The sequence below is a fragment of the Macrobrachium nipponense genome, chromosome 5 (genome assembly GCF_015104395.2).
Source record: "Macrobrachium nipponense isolate FS-2020 chromosome 5, ASM1510439v2, whole genome shotgun sequence".
Classification (NCBI taxonomy): Eukaryota; Metazoa; Arthropoda; class Malacostraca; order Decapoda; family Palaemonidae; genus Macrobrachium; species Macrobrachium nipponense.
Window position 1 is genome coordinate 80,636,169 of NC_061107.1, and position 18,716 is coordinate 80,654,884.

General features: G+C 36.9%; 1 protein-coding gene across 9 annotated transcripts in view; it reads right to left on the reverse strand.

The window, feature by feature from the left end:
• The window catches only part of LOC135215456 (mucin-2-like), a 372,218-nt gene that overhangs the window by 8,545 nt on the left and 344,957 nt on the right, over positions 1-18,716 (reverse strand). For 7 of the 9 annotated variants that reach the window (XR_010314688.1, XM_064250173.1, XM_064250172.1 and 4 more), the window contains 9 exons: positions 16,277-16,539; positions 9,217-9,447; positions 7,796-7,973; positions 7,415-7,501; positions 5,981-6,137; positions 3,755-3,908; positions 3,383-3,509; positions 2,943-3,113; positions 2,394-2,476 (listed from right to left, as the gene is read on the reverse strand). Coding sequence is in view for 7 of the 9 variants with exons in the window: in XM_064250173.1 (XP_064106243.1) it covers positions 2,394-2,476; positions 2,943-3,113; positions 3,383-3,509; positions 3,755-3,908; positions 5,981-6,137; positions 7,415-7,501; positions 7,796-7,973; positions 9,217-9,447; positions 16,277-16,539 (1,451 nt within the window). In the remaining 2 variants the exon portion in view is untranslated. Of the gene's footprint in view, positions 1-501; positions 1,105-2,393; positions 2,477-2,942; positions 3,114-3,382; positions 3,510-3,754; positions 3,909-5,980; positions 6,138-7,414; positions 7,502-7,795; positions 7,974-9,216; positions 9,448-16,276; positions 16,540-18,716 lie in introns of those variants that run through there. The other 2 variants (XR_010314687.1, XM_064250171.1) reach the window with 2 other exon arrangements.

The following is an 18,716-nucleotide window of genomic DNA, read 5'->3' on the forward strand; positions in this document are numbered from 1 at the left end:
GAAAGTTTAGACAGTATATATGGAGAGAAAGGGGGGATATGTATTAAGGAGCTGTACACACTCAAGTCATAAAATTGATAAATGTAGAAAACTGCAGTTATTCCAAGTTTTTGTTTTGTATTGTGTTTTTATGTTGCATGGAACCAGTGGTTATTCAGCAACAGGGCACAATTATTCTAGGGAACAGACTTCAGTAATGATTTTTGCTATAATGATTATTCAGACTGCATTAAAAAAAATAATATTTTCGAGGTGTCATTTAATAGCCAAAATTTGAAGACCACTGTTGATTATTGTCCGATGCAACTTTTTTAAGCATATAAAATCTAAGTATAAAGGTCTCCATATTATGTGATGTTGAAAAATGATAACTGACGAAAAGGATTTTTATAAGTATATTTCAGTGTATTAGGGATAACACAGTTGATGAATTAATATTGACAGGCAGGGTATGATGACTTATGGAACAAGATAATTTACCTCCTATTTTCTTGTAACTGGTCTTTAATTTATTTTCTTGTAACCGGTATTATTATATTTCTTAAATTTACTTCTCATTTTCTTGTAAGTTGTACTATTATATTTCTTTTTATCTTAAAATTTCACAAAGATTTGTTTATAGATTTTGGTAGGGTCACAATTATTGGATTTTTTTTCAGTTAAAATATTTGTTGTTATAGTATGGTGTGTAAAGTAGTGGATAAAATGAAGGCTGTCTATGCAACCAGGTTTTATGAAATTCTATAATATTATGTGTATCAAGTACCATACCCAAGGTTTACAGGTGAGGAGGCTTACTGAACTACCTCACCCTACTAGTTGTCTTTTTTTTTTTTTTTTTTTTTTTTTTTTTTGCATTGCCTAACTCACACTTGGACTATTCCAATTTAATATCAATAAAAGATTCACCTTAGAAAGTAAAAAAAAAAAATAAAAAAATTAAAGTGAAGAAGTCTAACAGCACTCAAAAGAAAGGATCGATACGAAGTACAGTACGTACAGTTTAAACAACACTTAAAGTGTATTTTGGGATGAAAGGGATGCTGTATAAGCCCTTTAGCATTGCTAGTGTGTGCTGTTAGGATGACCTCTAGCACAATCTTCCTATGGGGTGAAGAAGTAGAAAATGCAATTATAGTGAAATTCATCATTGTGAAATTGTCATGGGACTATGTCCAAGGCATGCCATTCATTGTTAGTTAAAGTCATACGTACTAACTTTCACTGTTACCGACATACTACATCCTCACATAAGTGAATAGAATTGTAAGGGGTAGCTGTCACATCTTGAATACTTTTGTAACCTTTTTACATGAGTTAAAACTATTAGTATAAGTTTTGTTGCTGTACTCAAGAATGCCTTCATTTTACTGTTTCATATTTAATTTGTTGCAACAGTCACTATCAAGAAGAAATAATCAACTTATGTACACTAGTTCCCTTAGGTAGTAACTTCTGGGCACTGAATATACATGTACATATTGCTTTTAGCCCATAAGTAAATAAAGAAATTGTGATATCTGATTTTTATTGTATCTTCAAATTCAGACTTTTAAAATAAAATTGAAGTTAAGTGACTTTTATGTGTGCGTAGACTTCCTTAAAACTATGTAGTAGCCAGATTTATATAATTTTAGCTCTCTGAAAATGGATTTTTTGTTTATGTACTTTTTTGTTGGGTTTGATTTACAAAAAGGCAGTATACCAAACTTTTTTTCAAGTATGAGACAGAAAACTCCAACCCTAAACATGAATGTAAGCTAAAGCATCACTGTATTAGTTTGCTATATTACTAATGTGTGTGCAATTAATATACGTATAACTATAGAATGCATATGCCTAAAAAGTTAAGAATACTGTCTATTTTAGAATTATTGTATAAAATTATAATATAAACCATTCCATCATGTCGTCCTCTCATTTTTTAGTGCATTCAATACAAATTAGGCAAGAAACTGCATGTCAGACCATGAAAATAGAAAATTTAACAAATTTCCACTAAAAAGTACATGAAGTACTGTATAGTACTTACATTATTTCACCAAGTCCCAAATAAATATTGTATGTTGAATGGGAAGTACTGTATCAACATGTAAAAATTAGAATAGCTAATAATTTCAAGTACATATGTTTACAGCTAGTTGTCTTCAACATGTTGAAGAGCTAGTATACAAGACAGACACGTGAACTGTCATCAAACAATTGGAATTAATTACAAATATAATGCATAGTACAGTAAATGCAGCAATGAAATAAGTGTCCTATGTGAGTGATGTGTGATTAAGAATTAACTGTAAAAAGTACCTGGATACTTACAGTAAAGGCTAATGACATCGAATAAAAATAGTATCCCATCCTAGAAAAAAAAGTTTCAAACAAAAAATGTAACTTACACGTCATCCTGGTGATCAGCACCTCCCTCTTCAGCTACTAAAAGCTCATATTCTTCAGCTGCATAACGATCCCAGTCGGATACCTGTGGAAACAAGGTGACATTAACCAAACTTGAAAAGGACAATTGAAGTACAGTACATAAGGAGGAAATAAGTACGTCAAATGAACTTACTGTAGAATGAAGTACAACAACCAATTATATAATCTATAATTACAATATAGAATAACGTATTACAATTTAGAATAATTTACAGTTTCTTACAACAAAATTTGGTACTATTTTCTACCTCTTGGGAACCAGGCCGAGAAAAGTCTACTTAAAACTCAGAGATCTGGAAAAACTAAGCCCTATTAATAATAATCTACCTCTTGAATCAGGAAAGTAAATTTACTAAAAAATTTTACTTTCTACTAATGCCCTTACAGCATTGCTTCATTAAACAAAACACTACAGAAAATTTAGCAGAATTATGGTAATATTGAAAACTTAAAATATTTCTGAAAATAACAGCACCAGTTAATGACTTCATTCTGCATTAATAACATACCTCAGGTCCATCATCATCTGCTCTGTGTGAAGCGAAGGGATCTCTCTGCTCATGATCCAGGTATTTTTCTAGATTGAAGAAGGTGTCAAAGAAGATTGGAGTCATTCTACATTTCTTTAAATCTCTGAGAGAAATCTTGTCACCCTCCTCTGGTCGAACCATATCCAACATCTGAAATAAGAAATAGCTATTTGTTTGCTCAATGGTTTTAAAGCTCCTACTTTTAGGAGTCCACAAAATAGTACCTACACATCTAACATTAGGGACCTAACGATCTACTGTATGAAGAATTTTAGGAATTTCTTTTTAGCCTTTTATCATATTCTGACTAGTAGACACTTGATTATCATTGCCAATACAGGGTAATATAACTAGAATCAAACTTCTCTCATCGCTAGTTTCACTTACAATGCAAAGTAAAATTTATGTATTGTACTTACTTGACAGAGACAATCATGGAAGGGAAGCGTTTCAATTCCTAAAGCCTCCATTCTCTGCAACTGCTCTTCATAGAAATATTCAAGTTCATACATAGAAAGGTAGCCATCTCCATCAAGATCCATGCACCTTAATAGGAAATAATAATATTAGTTTTTCCTAATTAATTCTATGTAATTATGATACTTTCAGATTCATCTTTTCCGTTTTATATATTAAACATTCATGATTCACATATTTTTAATAATTTTGTGATGATCAAGAACCAAACTGTATAGTTCTTTTTAAAGATTCAGCTTAAAAGGAAACAAAATTACATATTTACCCTACTACACTCCTATTGTTTTCTTGTGTAATAAATAATTTCATCTTACCTGAACCAGTATTCAATTGCAGTTGGATGCCGCTTGTCCTCCTCAGATATTAAGAACCACACAAATTCTTGATAACCCATACGATCTAGCTTTTGCAATCTGCCTCTAGTCACTGCTCCACTGAATATGCGTTCAATCATACGCCAAGAGAGTGCTAAAAAGATTTAAAGAGTGTACAATTCCACACAAATCCAGAAACAACTTCCTAGTACAGTAATGATAACATCAACTGATTAATTTCCATAAAAAAACTAATTCAACCATTCAAGAGGCATAAAACTATAACCTTATATAACTTTATCCAGCTTAGTCAGACTGATTACAATTAACAAGAAATATGAAGTATTGAATTTTTAATTAAAAAAAGTAGTTTTCTCACACAAACACACAATAGTATATGTCCACATTAGTGGTCTTTAATGTTCCCAGATTCATAATCATCTCCCCAATCACCTCCCTACCAGACATTAATTAATGGATTTGGCAAAAAAAAAAAAAAAAAAGTTAAAAAAAAATTTGTTTCATCAAATCCTGTAGTCGTATATGTCACCTTATTACAACTGAGGTGTGAGGAAAGGTTGCTGAAAGTCCTAGAAAGTTTGTGCAAGCCTTTACAGTCAGAAAACCTAGGAGCAAGGGTTCCACATGCACACCTAGATTTGTAGACCCTTTTCCTAGCTGTGTGACCACTGCCTGGCCAAACCAATTACAGCATAATTTGCAGGTGGGGTGTCATAAACACACTTGACTGTGGCAGCTGCTGTGCAAGAGGTGCAGGTCATTGTCAAATGCCATGAAAGTGCGTGTGTACACAAAAGCACAACAGCAACAAAGGCCACAAAATATCATAAAGAAGGAAAAGAATGCTGGAAAACATAACATAGTACAGAGTAACAACTGTCAATAATAAACAGGAAAAAATGACTATGGCTCTCAACTTACAGTGGGGGATCCACCCAAGCATTACGACTTGATTTCTGCTGTAAGTCTGTGTTTCGCCATTATTGGTACTTTTAATGGTGTCAAGTTTGGCACTGTGCCGTTAACTTGATGCCTATTCTTGCCGTTAGCAGCACTGTAACTTGATGCAACATCAAGTTACAGGGCTGTAAAATGCCATGAACAGCGCTGAAAAAGCTTCGCACTATATAATAAAATCAGTTGAAAATACAGACTAATAGGTAATTAGGGGAAGAGAACATGCAAAATTTGTGCCAACTGTAAGAAAATTACCTGTCTAGTACTGAAGAGACAGTGCTAAGAAGGTAGTGCCAGAAAATAACAAATTATAGCTCATCCTTCCCTCACACTGGTAAAGGAACTAGTGGAGGTTAAAATGAAAATGAATAAATCATTTATTAACCAGTGAAAACGACTATGAAACCTAAACGAAAAACTGCAGAAGAATAATAAAAACTACACAACACTGAAAACACATGAAAATGCTATACGGAATTCTCAGGATAAAAATTTAAGAAAACTCACACACTGTTCACAATTACAGCAAACCAAAAGAAGACACAGATAACAATATTACCTGCTAATGAAGTACGTAAAATAAAGGAAAACTTGTGAGGACACCAGACCCATGAAAAAGTTCGCAACTGTCGGGTACTTGTACATTCAGATGGGACATATATCATTAGGTTACCATACTATGTCTATCCAATGGCGTGACAAGAGAAATCCGAGACCAAGCATGTATGATTGATAGGGTGGAATGATGTATTAAAAAATATATATATGAAAATAGTTAGATTCCATCATCTAGTATGACAGCATATTACCAAGTTGTTTTTTTTTTCACTAGCCCAAAATGGGATATAAATTGTCAAATCTCACCATTCATTGACAATATTTTACCTCTGCTAATATGAAGGCAGACAGTAAATCTAATACAACATCCAAGGACAACTAGAATACAAAAATACCTGTTCGTAATGTTTCATGCAGGAGTATGTTCTGAAATTAACTGATCTGATTTGAAGTTAAGACCATTTGGTGTTCTGACACAAACAGTAATTATTTTCTTTACCAGATTCCAGTTAGTGGTATTGAACAATTAGAGGTATTTACAAAGACAACTCTTCACCAGCCCCCTCCCCAATATGTACAAAACAAGATGATGGTTTAGTACTTCTAAACCCAAGTACTATGGAATTTTAAAGTAAATTTATCAGTTTCACTGTATGGTTTCTTACTTATAAAATAAACAGCACAACTTACATCTTTCATTATGTTTTGCTAGATCATGCTTATCAATAAAGAGATCATGATCCGAATCTAGCTCCCAGAATTTACAATAAATAACATAAAAGTGTTCATAACTGAAGTAGTCTGTAATCTGGTTGATATCCTCCTCTTCTTCCAAGTAGCTGATCACCTGCAATAAAAATAGAAATAATTATTAAACATATTTTAGTTGAACTTTTAGCTTATTTTTTTAGGAGATACTTAACTTATGAAACATCTCATGAGTAAAAGTAAAATTCAAGCATGTCTATCATTTTTTATTGCTATTCATCATGTTATCCTTTATTTCATGAAGATGGCAGCTTGAGCTTAGGGATTGAATCCCACTACAAAAAAGTATAACTGCTGGAAGCTTCGTTACTTTGAAAGAATAATACAAATAATATGCACTGTATTAGCCAGTAATAATATACCCTATCAGAATCAATTACGTGTCTTTATGTATGATAAATACTTTACTTCACCTTGATTTACATTATAGCTAGCATGGCAACATTCAAGAATCTCAAATTCAAGTTCATTTAAGGTTCAGCACACTGGCTCATGATGTCTATTCCATGGCCCTCTTGTCCCACTTAGAATGTTAATTTTTTTTCATACTTTCACACATTTTCCTAGTTTTCCCTTTGAAGCCAATGTTACTACTGAAAGTAAATAGGGGAAAAGATAGTGATATTGGTTTTTAATCAATATTTCTCAACAATAAACTTGCATTTCCATACTGCAGGCTGGAGATAGAAACAAACTTTATCTTGATCTGTGCATATCGAAGCCTGAGGCAATAGTTATCATGAAGCTTACGGAGCCAGTACTCTATTCACAACTATGAAATTCTTCATATTCTGAGACGAGACTGGTTTATTCCGGATTTTTTAAAATTCTTTTTGTGGTGTTTTTCGTCATCATTTTCTTGTTTCTGGAAGCTCCTTTTGACCTGAATGACCTCTACAGGTCATTGGCAGTATATATTACATATATGTGCTCTATTATCAATGACACTTTAATTTCTTCCTTTTTTGTATCATAATCAATTGTAGATCAATTATGTAATTATGAAAAATTTCTTGTATGTACTTCTTACACAATACCAAATATTAAATTAGTTTTGGAGTATATTTAATTAACAATAATTGGCCTGTCACATATTTTAAAGACATTTGGCACAACACCCTTGACCATTTACACAAAAGTAATTTTTTCATGAACACAGGAACTTGCGCAGCTATCCCAATACTAGTTTTATAAAGACTGGTTTTCAGTGTTGGGGGTAATAGTAATTACAGAATACACTTTTATATTTTTTAAAATGAAATAGTATGCTTTTACAGATAAAACCCCTTATTCACAACTTTTCATACAAAAACTGTTAGGATAATTATAGAATTGCGACAAAAAATATATTCATACCTGTAGCAGATTGGATCTTCTCAGTTCAGGTACAGTTATTCTACCTGACCACGACCTATTTACACAATAATATATTCTTGCTATTACCTGTAATGAAAATTAAACTAGATAAATAAATATGGTACAGTTGTAAAATAAATCTTTGCTTTACATTTCTCAATTTAAAATGTGTGAAGTGGCATATTAAGATACTTTATTTAGAAAAAAAATATGTATACTATTCTAAGAAGATACACTTTACACATTAGCTCTTATTTAAAAATGTATTGCAACACATTGAATAATATGGCAAGTAACTGAATTTTATTACATATACAACTGAATTTAAGAATGTAATGAAGAGCTTCAAAAAAATTCTCTAGTGAGGTTATATGCACTTACAGTGTGAACATATCTGGAGTGGAACTCAGTGGCTTCTTTAAGAAAAGTGAGTCCAGGATGAGTGTCCACTACATCTTGGATCATACTGAGGAAATCCTCAGGAATGAGGTAGTTCCGCACACCACGGCTAAGGACGCGCACAAAGCGAGATGCCATGTCATGGCAAGTAGAGATCACTCTGTAAAGGAAACATTCAATGCTGTTTGAAGATTTGAAACACAATCAATATTTATCAACAAGGTATTATGTAAAATTTATGTTTAAGTAAAAAAATCCTTTAGGTACTTACAGTACCAAGTCTGTCTGTCTCAAAATGACATGAAATGGACCCTACAGTATAAAGAAAGTAAAGAGTTTGTATTAAAAAAGAAATTAACTTTTCAAAACAGTACATATTTCTACAGTTCTAGACAGCACATACTATCTTAGTGCATCCTAGTGCATCAAATTTGTATGATTACACACAAGATGAGCAGTCTATCTAACACTGAATTATAATGGAGTGAAAGTGTAATATATATCACTGAGCTTCAATATAATAATTAGGCTGAACAAGACTCACAGCATGTGACTTTCCCAATGTTCTGTTTTCATGGAAAAATCTTATATGTGGCTCTACTTCAAAAGTGAAACCTTGGCTGAAAGAGTCAAATACAGTATGTAGGGATTGAGACAGTGACAAGTGGAATTGAATGCCTTCTATCTGTGTACCTCAACCTCATCAAGGTAAGGAATAGCCTAAGCTATGTGCAATGTTAAGGGAGAAATGGGGTGGCCCCTGCTAGTTGGGTCCTCATATGCATAATAGTTTTATGATTTATGGTGATGAAGAATACAATAGAATAGGATACTATACAATTTTGGCCAAGTGCTGGGGCTTGTGAGGTCATTCAGCGCCAAAAGGGAAATTGAGAGTAGGAAGGTTTTAAAGGTTTAACAGGAAGAAAATATCACAGATGCACTCTAAAACAATCGTTAAGAGAGGGTGGAAGGTAAGAGGGAAGAAGGAGAATATGAATGGAGGTGCAGTCAAAGACGAAAAGTGTTGCAACTAGGTGTGCTTTGAACAGTTTGTATAACTGGCTAAGAAATATAATATAGTAGTATGTATTTCCCCAATTGCACAATGTAGACTGCACAATAGTAATAAATTTTTGTTCACCTAAAACCATAATTGTAATAAAAGATAAAAAAAAAACAATTGTTGGAGGCATTCGTAAGGGAAATTCATATGGTTTGCCCAATTTCCCAAACATAATGGTTTGTCCAAACAATGACAGTCAAAATAAAACAACTACGAGAGGAACAGTTAGAAAAACACAGGCATTATACTCCATGTTCTTAGGTAGTTGGAAACTGATTTTGACATGAGCATATTATTATAAAGTATAATTAACACTCAGAAATGTTTTTCCTCTTACCTGCTCCAGTAATCACAAAATTGTTCCTGTGTGAGGTAGCCGAGCTTATCCCCGCCTGCAGCGATGAACAGAGGCGCCTTCCAGTAAAGGGGTAACTGACACGCCCTCATGAGGGATTCCATATTTTCCCTCGTTATCTGTCCTCCATGCTCCCGGAAAAGTGACCCTAATCGACTCACCGCCTGCTCCTGCGCTGACTGGGTCGTTGGGCGTCCCATTGGATAATAAAATCTGAAAGGTGTGAAAAGAATATTACTCACTGCTTAAAACTAACATCACCAATAACTAAATTGACATGCCTTCTGTTGTTGTCTACTTTCTCTCGCTCTCAGACATGAATGTAAAATATGGAAGTATAATTCATAGATAATGTCTAAGAAATTATATGCCTCTAGCATCCTATCAATAGACTATTGTTCAAATTGTGTTTATTACTTAGGCTGACCGTCAGGCTTCGCCCAAAACTACTTTTTCGAACGTATTATACATTCAATCATAGTTTCGCGTCTCAAAACTTTCTACTTTATCATCGACAACATGTACCTTCAATGCGGGTAGTGAAATCATAACGTGGAACAGTCGCAATGTTGTTGCCTGCCACATTTACAATTTATTAGGAAGAAAATAATGAAAAATTCATCATGCACTGAAGAAAACTTTCTCCTAATTTATTTTTATTATTATTATTATTATTATTATTATTATTAATATTTGGGAATCTTGACAGAGTTCGTGGCGTTCACATCAGCCCCCAATGGCTGCATATTTTTTCATCAACGTTGGAGGCAACACGGCAAGTAATAAAAGTCAAGGCCCGTTTGAAAGGGGGGCATCTTACGCTTGTGTGAGTCTATGTTTACCCTCAGACAAATTGATATAAGGAGACCCTGGCCCTCCAGGAAGTTGGAGTTCTTATTCCGGAAGTATTACGACATTACCACAATGCTCTCTCTCTCTCTCTCTCTCTCTCTCTCTCTCTCTCTCTCTCTCTCTCTCTCTCTCTCTCTCTCTCTCTCATCAAAGTTTTCTGTCTGATTCCACACAAGATCAACGCAACAGGATGCATCACAGCTGGTACCAAGAGTTTAAAACAAGGCCCACGTTATGTGTCAGGTGTGTGCATGAGAGACACGCCAGAGGAGGAGCCGGATTGAGGGGAGGGGGAGGGAAGTGTGGGTGGGGGGAGATAGGGGTTAAGGTCGCAAAAGAAACCACCCTTCACCCCATCACGATGAACCAGCACCCGAAGGGCCAAAGGGTTTGGAGAGGTTTCCTTGACACTGGAGGAGAAGGTGTATAACAACACGAGCATCATTCTCTCTCTCTCTCTCTCTCTCTCTCTCTCTCTCTCTCTCTCTCTGTAAAAATGTATTAGATCCATTTAATTTAAAACTTACAGCCCGGATATCTCACTTTTTCTCTAGATTTATTGGATCATCGATTGAAAACATGAACCCCTGTATCATTCTGTTTCTCTCTTCCTAGGTTTACTGGATATTTTATTTAACACAGTCCTATTCACTCTCATCCTCTTTCCACATTTATTGGTTGGCATTTAAAACACAGCTTCGAACTTTTATACATAACCAGCACTAACTTGGCTCTTGCAACAAACAAGTAGTTTTTCATATAATAAGACCATTAATTTTAACGTTACTACAAAGGATGCCTATAGGTAATGTAAAAAAAAGAATATATTAGTACTACACGTTTTGTCTACACTGGAAACACTTCGTTATAATCCATTAATGGACTATCCAACTGTAAGAAAGGAATATTTGAAGCTTTTATGCAATTACAGAAATCAACCAAAAGGTACAAATGCACACGGGAACAAAACTAAATGGAGAGATGCACCGTAAACATCAACAAGACAACCATGGGAGACATAAATATAATCACAGCTATGAAATACGCAACTGTTGCAAGAAGTTAGTTGCTACCTTGAGGATGAATAATAAATATTTCAGATCAGATAAACCTCGGAACTAGTGAAGGGGAAAAATCTATGTTAATGCCCCTTCAATGGCAAGACGAAATATGCGTGGGGCTAGGAGGAAAGGCTCGGGGGGGGGGGGGGGGTGCTGGAGGAGGTAAAGGAGCACTATGTCTTAAGTGGGTAAAGGGAGGGGGGGGCTGACTTTGAATCAACAGGCAGAGTAGAGATACGCAATTAAGATATGACGAGTAAAGGTCCGACCTTTGAAAGGAAAAGAGAGATGAATGTGAGAGTGTAGAAAGAGAAGGTGAGAGGGAGGGGAGGAAGGGAGGATAAGCATGTATGGTGGGAGGGGGGAAGAATGGGGAGATTAACTTTGAAAGCAATCGCATATTCTAGGTAAAAAAATAACGATGTTAACGGCGGAGGAAGACGAAAATTTAACGCATAACAGCGGTACCATTAAAAGAAAGGCACAAGGGGAAAAATGTGTTAGCCTCAAAACAACAGAACATCGAAGAGCGACCACTGAGGAAGGACCAACAAGAAAAGACAGTGAGAGATGCAATGAGAGTTACGAGAGGAGAGGGATAAATTACCAAGCAGAGAGAGAGAGAACAACTGGGGCAAAAAGATGACAGGCAAAAGTGAGCTCCGCCCTTCAAACCCTTCTAACCAACATTGCCAACTGAGGCAGAAAGCCTTCGGCAATGGGTCGACAATGGAAGAGTTTGATTCTTATCTCAACATGCTGGCAATGGACATTCTGCCCGCATTGTTGTTATTTTTGTGCTCAACACTTTGTATCAGAACCCACAACTTTTATAATATCATTATTACTTTTAGTTTCCGTTACGTGGCGTTATGGAGACGTGGGAGTCATTATTCACAGATTGCTCATGAATTTGAGAAAACCCTAACTTTTAATGTTGCGATTACGAGGAACAAGTAAAAGTGACCAATGGATAAATGCATCGAAATCAGCTTATCCTTCAACATGGTTCAACATCCCCCCAACCAACCCCCCCTCAATGGAGGCCACGTTCCACGTCTTGGTTAACTTTGAGTCGAGTCCTCCATTAACAAAATGGCTCCTAAGTCACGGAGTCGTCTCGAACCCTTCCTCGTATACTATCCTCATTAAGGCAAAACGACCTTTCCTTCTCAAACCCCATTCTACTATCAGGCTCTTATCAGTACGGGGTTCCCTCAACCCTATAACCCCTACACCCTCCTTTGACGTCAAACAGGAGGATGCAATATCCTTACATGGACCCCCTCAAAGGACATCCTTAGGCCCTCTCTCCAATCCCCAGCTCCCTTAGCCCTTGTTGGATAAGAAAGAAAATTTGTCACTTCACCCACGTATATATAAATGTCGAAGACTTGTCACCAAGTGTGAGGTTTCTTCGACATCTCACGAGTGTGCTGTTAAGAAGCCCTTTCCTTAACTCTTACCCAGTCATTCCTACAGTTCTTTCTTAAAACAGCAAAATACCGCCTTCAGGTTTCAGTGTCCCTGCCTTGTTGTCAAGCATTAAAATAGAAGACAAATAACCTTACAACAATGAAGTTTCATCATTTCTGAATCAACACCTGACACTTGCACTGCATTATCTCAAGTGCCCCCCATCACAGACAGGCACAGAATCTTAGTCAAACAGGTCTAATTTGCACACAATGTAAGTGTGACTCATCCCGGTTAGGATCGGAACGCACCTGTTACCTGGATGAGGGCATCATGTTTTCCCTTGATATCATAATGAAAAGGGGAGACGGGAGGCATTTCAAGGAACCAAAACCTCAAGACGTACCTTACACTGAGTCACCATAAAAGCAGGCTGGGCCTTCCTTCACTAATTCATTGGGTAGATAGGGAAATACTTACGATGAATATCTGATAAAATCGTGCACTCAGGTTAATACCTCGCCCTTGCACTCTCTCGTTGTTTAATTACTTTTTCTCGTCACATACCTGCTGATCTCTCTCTCTCTCTCTCTCTCTCTCTCTCTCTCTCTCTCTCAACTGCGATCCACTACATTCAACTGACAGCCAGGTACACAAATCCCTACTTTGGCCACCAGGGAAACAATGCAAGTGGCGCAATGCACGAGGATCTTTAAATTCCGTTATATACATTCGTTATACAATATCTCTACCTTATCTATTCTCCTTCCCGAGGCGGAAGGCTGATAAGGACAGTGATAGTATCTTTCACCTTAAAGACACAGGCCACGCCCAACAGATATACTTGCACAACACTCAACAATGACTTTTCTTATTTTTTATTTATTTTATTTTATCTATTTATTTTTGCTTTATTTTTTTTTTCAAAAGTCGTCTTTGTCTTTATCGAGTGCTTTGCAACTAGATCATCTGTCTTCAGGTTTTAAAAAATAATTCAGTGACACTTACAAAGTGGGGTGTTGCCTTTAAATCTTTCAGCTTACATAATGTTGACGAAGCAATCTCTCTCTCACAACGGACGCTAGACATCGAGTGAGTGAACGGCTCCATCAAGCGTTACTGCTCATGGTGTGAGTGTGCAACTCTGTCGCTTTCGGTTCGATCGAACCCTCTTTCGAGAGAAACGTTTAATGTCCGACTCTTTTGCGGACTATATAAGACCATTTATGTTTGTACGGTGTTTTAACGTTGCATGGAACCAGTGGTTATTCAGCAACGGGACCAACGGCTTTACGTGACTTCCGAACCAAGTCGAGAAAGAACTTCTATCACCAGAAATACACATCTCTCACCCCTCAATAGAATGCCCCAGAATCGAACTCGCGGCCACCGAGGTGGCAGGTCAAGACCATACCGATCACGCCACTGAGGGGCTAAATATGTAGCACTTTCTTTCACAAAGAAGGTCTTAACATGATTTGGCAGCCACTACGGACTTCTTGTAGAAAATAATAAAAACTCTTAATTCCGTAAGATTGACATACATGAGCCCATTGTAGTATTAGCAGAATAGTTTCAGAGATGATAACACTTAAAACATTTTGATTCTAAGATGATTCTAAAATCAGTTTGAAGCTCTTGACGCTTCCAATGATTTTAGTCTTTTCAATTTAACGGCACCAGATTTCACAGCCTTCTATTTTTTTTTTTTTTAACTCAATAGCTGCTGATTAACCTGTGGAAATTTTTCTGTATCATATGAATTGTTTGTCTGTCTCTATTCATATCCACCAAAGCTTCAATTGGGTATATCACCAGACTTTATATAGAAACGAAGTCAAGGCAAATAAAAATTAACATACAGTTTGAACACTGCATGACAACATGCTACCGACAAGGACGATTGGATTGGAAGTAAAGTGTCTTCCTGATCAGTTAAATAAATTTGCCTTAAGCCGTAGAGAAAGTCGTACAGGAGCTTCATAGTTTTAAAGCCCATTCTTCTGTCTATAAACTATTCGTTACCTGAAATAACCTCAGGTACCCAATATATATATATAAAAAGACATGCACGTATTTGCATGCAAGATCCCCCCCCCCCTCTCTCCTCTCTCTCTCCTCTCTCCTCTCTCTCGCTCTCTCTCTCTCTCCTCTCTCTCTCTCTCTCTCTAAAAAAAAAAAAAAAAAAAAAGACCTGCATAAGTTTCAGCTCCCCACCTGAATTTTAACATTCATAAGACCCAATAACAAAGAGTCAGCCAAGGACTGCAAATGCACTGATTCCAGTACACCACCGACCAATCAGCGACCACCTTACACCTTTGTCTTACGGCCGATGGGAAAACTCCAAGGGACGTACTGAGAGGAATCTTTTAACTCGACTTCATGCGATGACGAAAAGAAGTACTACGTGTGAGGTCGCAAGTGTAAATTGGAGGTAGGTCGGACAAGTTCATGCGTAAGTATGCAATCAGGAAGTTATTGGTTTGTTTTCCTGTTTTTATCATCCGAGTTTTAAAACTTTTCACTTTTTTTACAGATGGCATGAAGATATACAATTAACTCACGTCTGTTATTTCTCTCTACCCATGCCAACGATCCACAATAGCCCATTAACAACCAAGGCCAATAATTCTCTTCTTAGGTCAAGGAAGGCGAGCAGATTCTTTAAGGAAAGCTCTCAAACTGCTTCCCCACGAGAGAGAGAGAGAGAGAGAGAGAGAGAGAGAGAGAGAGAGAGAGAGAATGTTTAAGACTATACTAGAGATAAGGTTCCCCATCTTTCTGTTTTTCTCTAACGAAAACAGAAGCTAGTGTTCGATCCAAAAAAGAATGTTTCAAGAAATGCGAGGGCTGACCTACGTTCTCATCCATAAATGAGAAGGGACAGAGGCAAACTATTAAACAGTGAGAAAAAGGCCTCTACAACCAGAAATCGGATAGCGTTTTTAAAAATTTTTTCAAACGAGTCGACCACTAACACTCGAAATTTCTCATGTCACAGTAACTAACAGATTCTCTCTCTCTCTCTCTCTCTCTCTCTCTCTCTCTCTCTCTCTCTCTCTCTCTCGGCTACGGACTAAGAAGAAGTGATGAAATTACAATACGGCTCCAGATTGCACCATGGCCCCGCCAGCTTTCATTTAGATTAAAGTAAAAGTAGAAGGTGCAAATGGAATTCGTCCCTATTTCACCAGTTCATTAGCCATTGTTTTGCTTCTCGGGTGCGTTTCCTTACTTAATCTTAGTGGTCTGTCGACTCACTTTTTAAGCTGAATTGTCTTACTTAAAAGACCGATTCAATCATCAAATGAACTTTCAAAATCCATCTCTCTCTCGCTCTGACGCTTATATGCACATGCAAAACAGATGCTTATGGGATTATTTTTGTAAGTACATTAATAAATAAGACATGAAAATGTGGATGTGAGGACAAACAGGCATTTTTTTTTATGAATATAGATCAATGGGATTCAGAAAATGGTAGTATTTCCTAGTCCAGGCCCGAGGAAAACCAAGAAATGAGAAGCGGGGAGACAGGAGGGATAAAAACTGAAGAACGATCAACATTTCTAAGCTTGAAAAGAAGTAGTCATTGGGGGTGCTGCCGATTTCGCTGTAAAAATACTGAAGTAATATATATATATCTATATATATATATATATATATATATATATATATATATATAATATTCAAATAAATAAAAGTCTAACCTTGGTATGAGGAGGTTCTTCGCCGCTTTCGTGTGTCTCCTGATGGTGGTGTTGGTGGGCCTCGTAGAGTGGAAGGCTGGTGGCGTTGCCGAAATGCCCACGGGGGACGCTGGGCTCGTGTGTGTGAGAGGGGGGGCGGCCGTGGGCGTGACGGACTGTGGGGTAGGAGACAGGGAGGAAACTGGGGTGGACGGGGGCGAACTGACCAGCGGCCGAGCATTTTCCTTTTGGCTGGTCGATACGCTGTTTTCTCGGACATAAGTCTGGAAAGGAAATAAAAGAGGAAAAACTTCAGTACATTACATTCACACAAAAAAAAAAAAAAAAAAAAAAAAAAAAAAAAAAAAAAATTGTTCCCCCAAAAATAATAAAAATCAACTTCTGCATTACATAACATATTTGATTCAGTTTTAATCAGTCACCATTCCGTTCTTTCATTCACATATACTCCTCATCATAGTTTTAATAAAAAGATGAAAACAATCTTTCATCCAGACAAAATTCCTCTCAAGCATCAGTAACCTTACTATAAATAGGAAATAAATAAATACAAGTAGTGACGAGGCGTGATCAGACTTCCAGCTTACTCAGGATGCATACAAGATTTTTCACTCACGCATAAGTTGCAGACATTATATTCCGAACTTTTACCGTGAATTAAAACGTGCTAAATTCTACGGTCAAATAGAGCCTTGTTTCACCAACGAAAATTAAAATAAATACGCTACATTTTATCAGAAATAATTTTTCTGTACTGTTTAGCATGAACATTATTTATTCTTTTTTTACCTTTTCATTCTAATAAATAAATCATACATATCCTGTCTTGAAATTCCTGTAACTTTTCAGCCAACGCGAAACACGTTTCTCAGACATATTTAGGCTCTTCCATAGACCTTTCCCAACCCCACCCCCACAACAACAACAAAGTAGTTTGTAGGCTTACTTCCCGAGTAAGCCAAAACCTTTCCATGGACCTTTCCTACCCCCCACAACAACAACAACAACAAAGTAGTTTGTAGACTCGCCCACTTCCCGAGTAAGCGAAAACCTATCTTCGGCTTACATACTAAAACGACAGATGTTCTGGAAGATAAAAGCCAGTGGGTTTGCAAGAGGGCTCGACTCAATGATGATGATGAGTCTATTGTAAAACTTTGTCCATTTTCTCATGGAAATTTTACTTAGATAGTTCGTCCTTTACTCTACAGTTAAAGGATGAATGTAGCAGTGACCTCCATCTCTTTTTCCTAAGCTACCCCCATATTGAAACAAGAAAAAAGTGCTTCGGAACAGATGATGCAAAGGCGATTATATTTTTCAGTTTTCGTGGAAAACCATGAAGACAATAAGGATGAAGAGAGTGAAGCGCTGTTTAGGTAGATTAATATATATATAAAAAAAAGGAACCTTCTCGTGTTAGTGCGAGATTCCGGAATGTTGAACGGAGGCTGCTAGCTCGTATGAATGCTGTGGAAAATGGCACGGGGAGAGAAATCTGTGAGAAATCGCCAATGCCATTTCACTCTTAAAATCCGTATTTGCATATAACGACTGGGAGTCCTCAGATGTCTACATTGTGAACGAGCTTTTTTCTCGTTCATCCTTGAAATGTGTACGGAATCACACATACACACACAAACTCTCTCTCTCTCTCTCTCTCTCTCTCTCTCTCTCTCTCTCTCTCTCTCTCTCTCGGGGGCTGCCACCCAATATTGTAATGAAATGGGTGGCCGGAGTAATGCACCGTGTAAACAATAGCTGTAACAAATGTTTGATGACGTCATATTCTATGTTCGCTCGTTGAGCGAGCAATCAGATTTCTCTTACTTGCTTTATTTCCTCGTGTGTGTGTGTGTGTAGAGAGAGAGAGAGAGAGAGAGAGAGAGAGAGAGAGAGAGAGAGAGAGAGAGAGAGAGAGAGAGAGAGAGAGAGAGAGAGAGAGAGAGATTCCTTATCCTAACGTAACCTTAATGAAAAATAATAGTACCTCCATCTCAGCTTATCAAGCTTATCATCCAGAAAACTGGCAATGTTTAAAATAATTCTTACCTGCCCGGCTATTCCTTTAGTTACAGAGGCTAAAAGACTTAAAAGACTATGCCGAATAAGCACTGCTAAAATTCAACTCCCCTGAGTCCAAGTTCAGCTGTGTTTTATTTCACACCGAGAATTGAAAAGATTTGCGTTATGGTTACTTAGTCTTAACCTCAACCCCATTCTCGGTACGCTCCATTCATTCAAAAGACACAAGGTGTCTTCTCGAGAGGAATCAAGACCTGCCTTAAATTAATGCAACCTTGCTATTAAATGTAAGACGGTCACAGCGTCGACCGAGAGCTGAGGGTTAAAATCCAGTCTAAAGCAACGAGAGTTTCGCCTCTCGGAACAGGAGGCCACGTCCAACGTAACTTAACAGATTCGAGGAACGAACACAGGC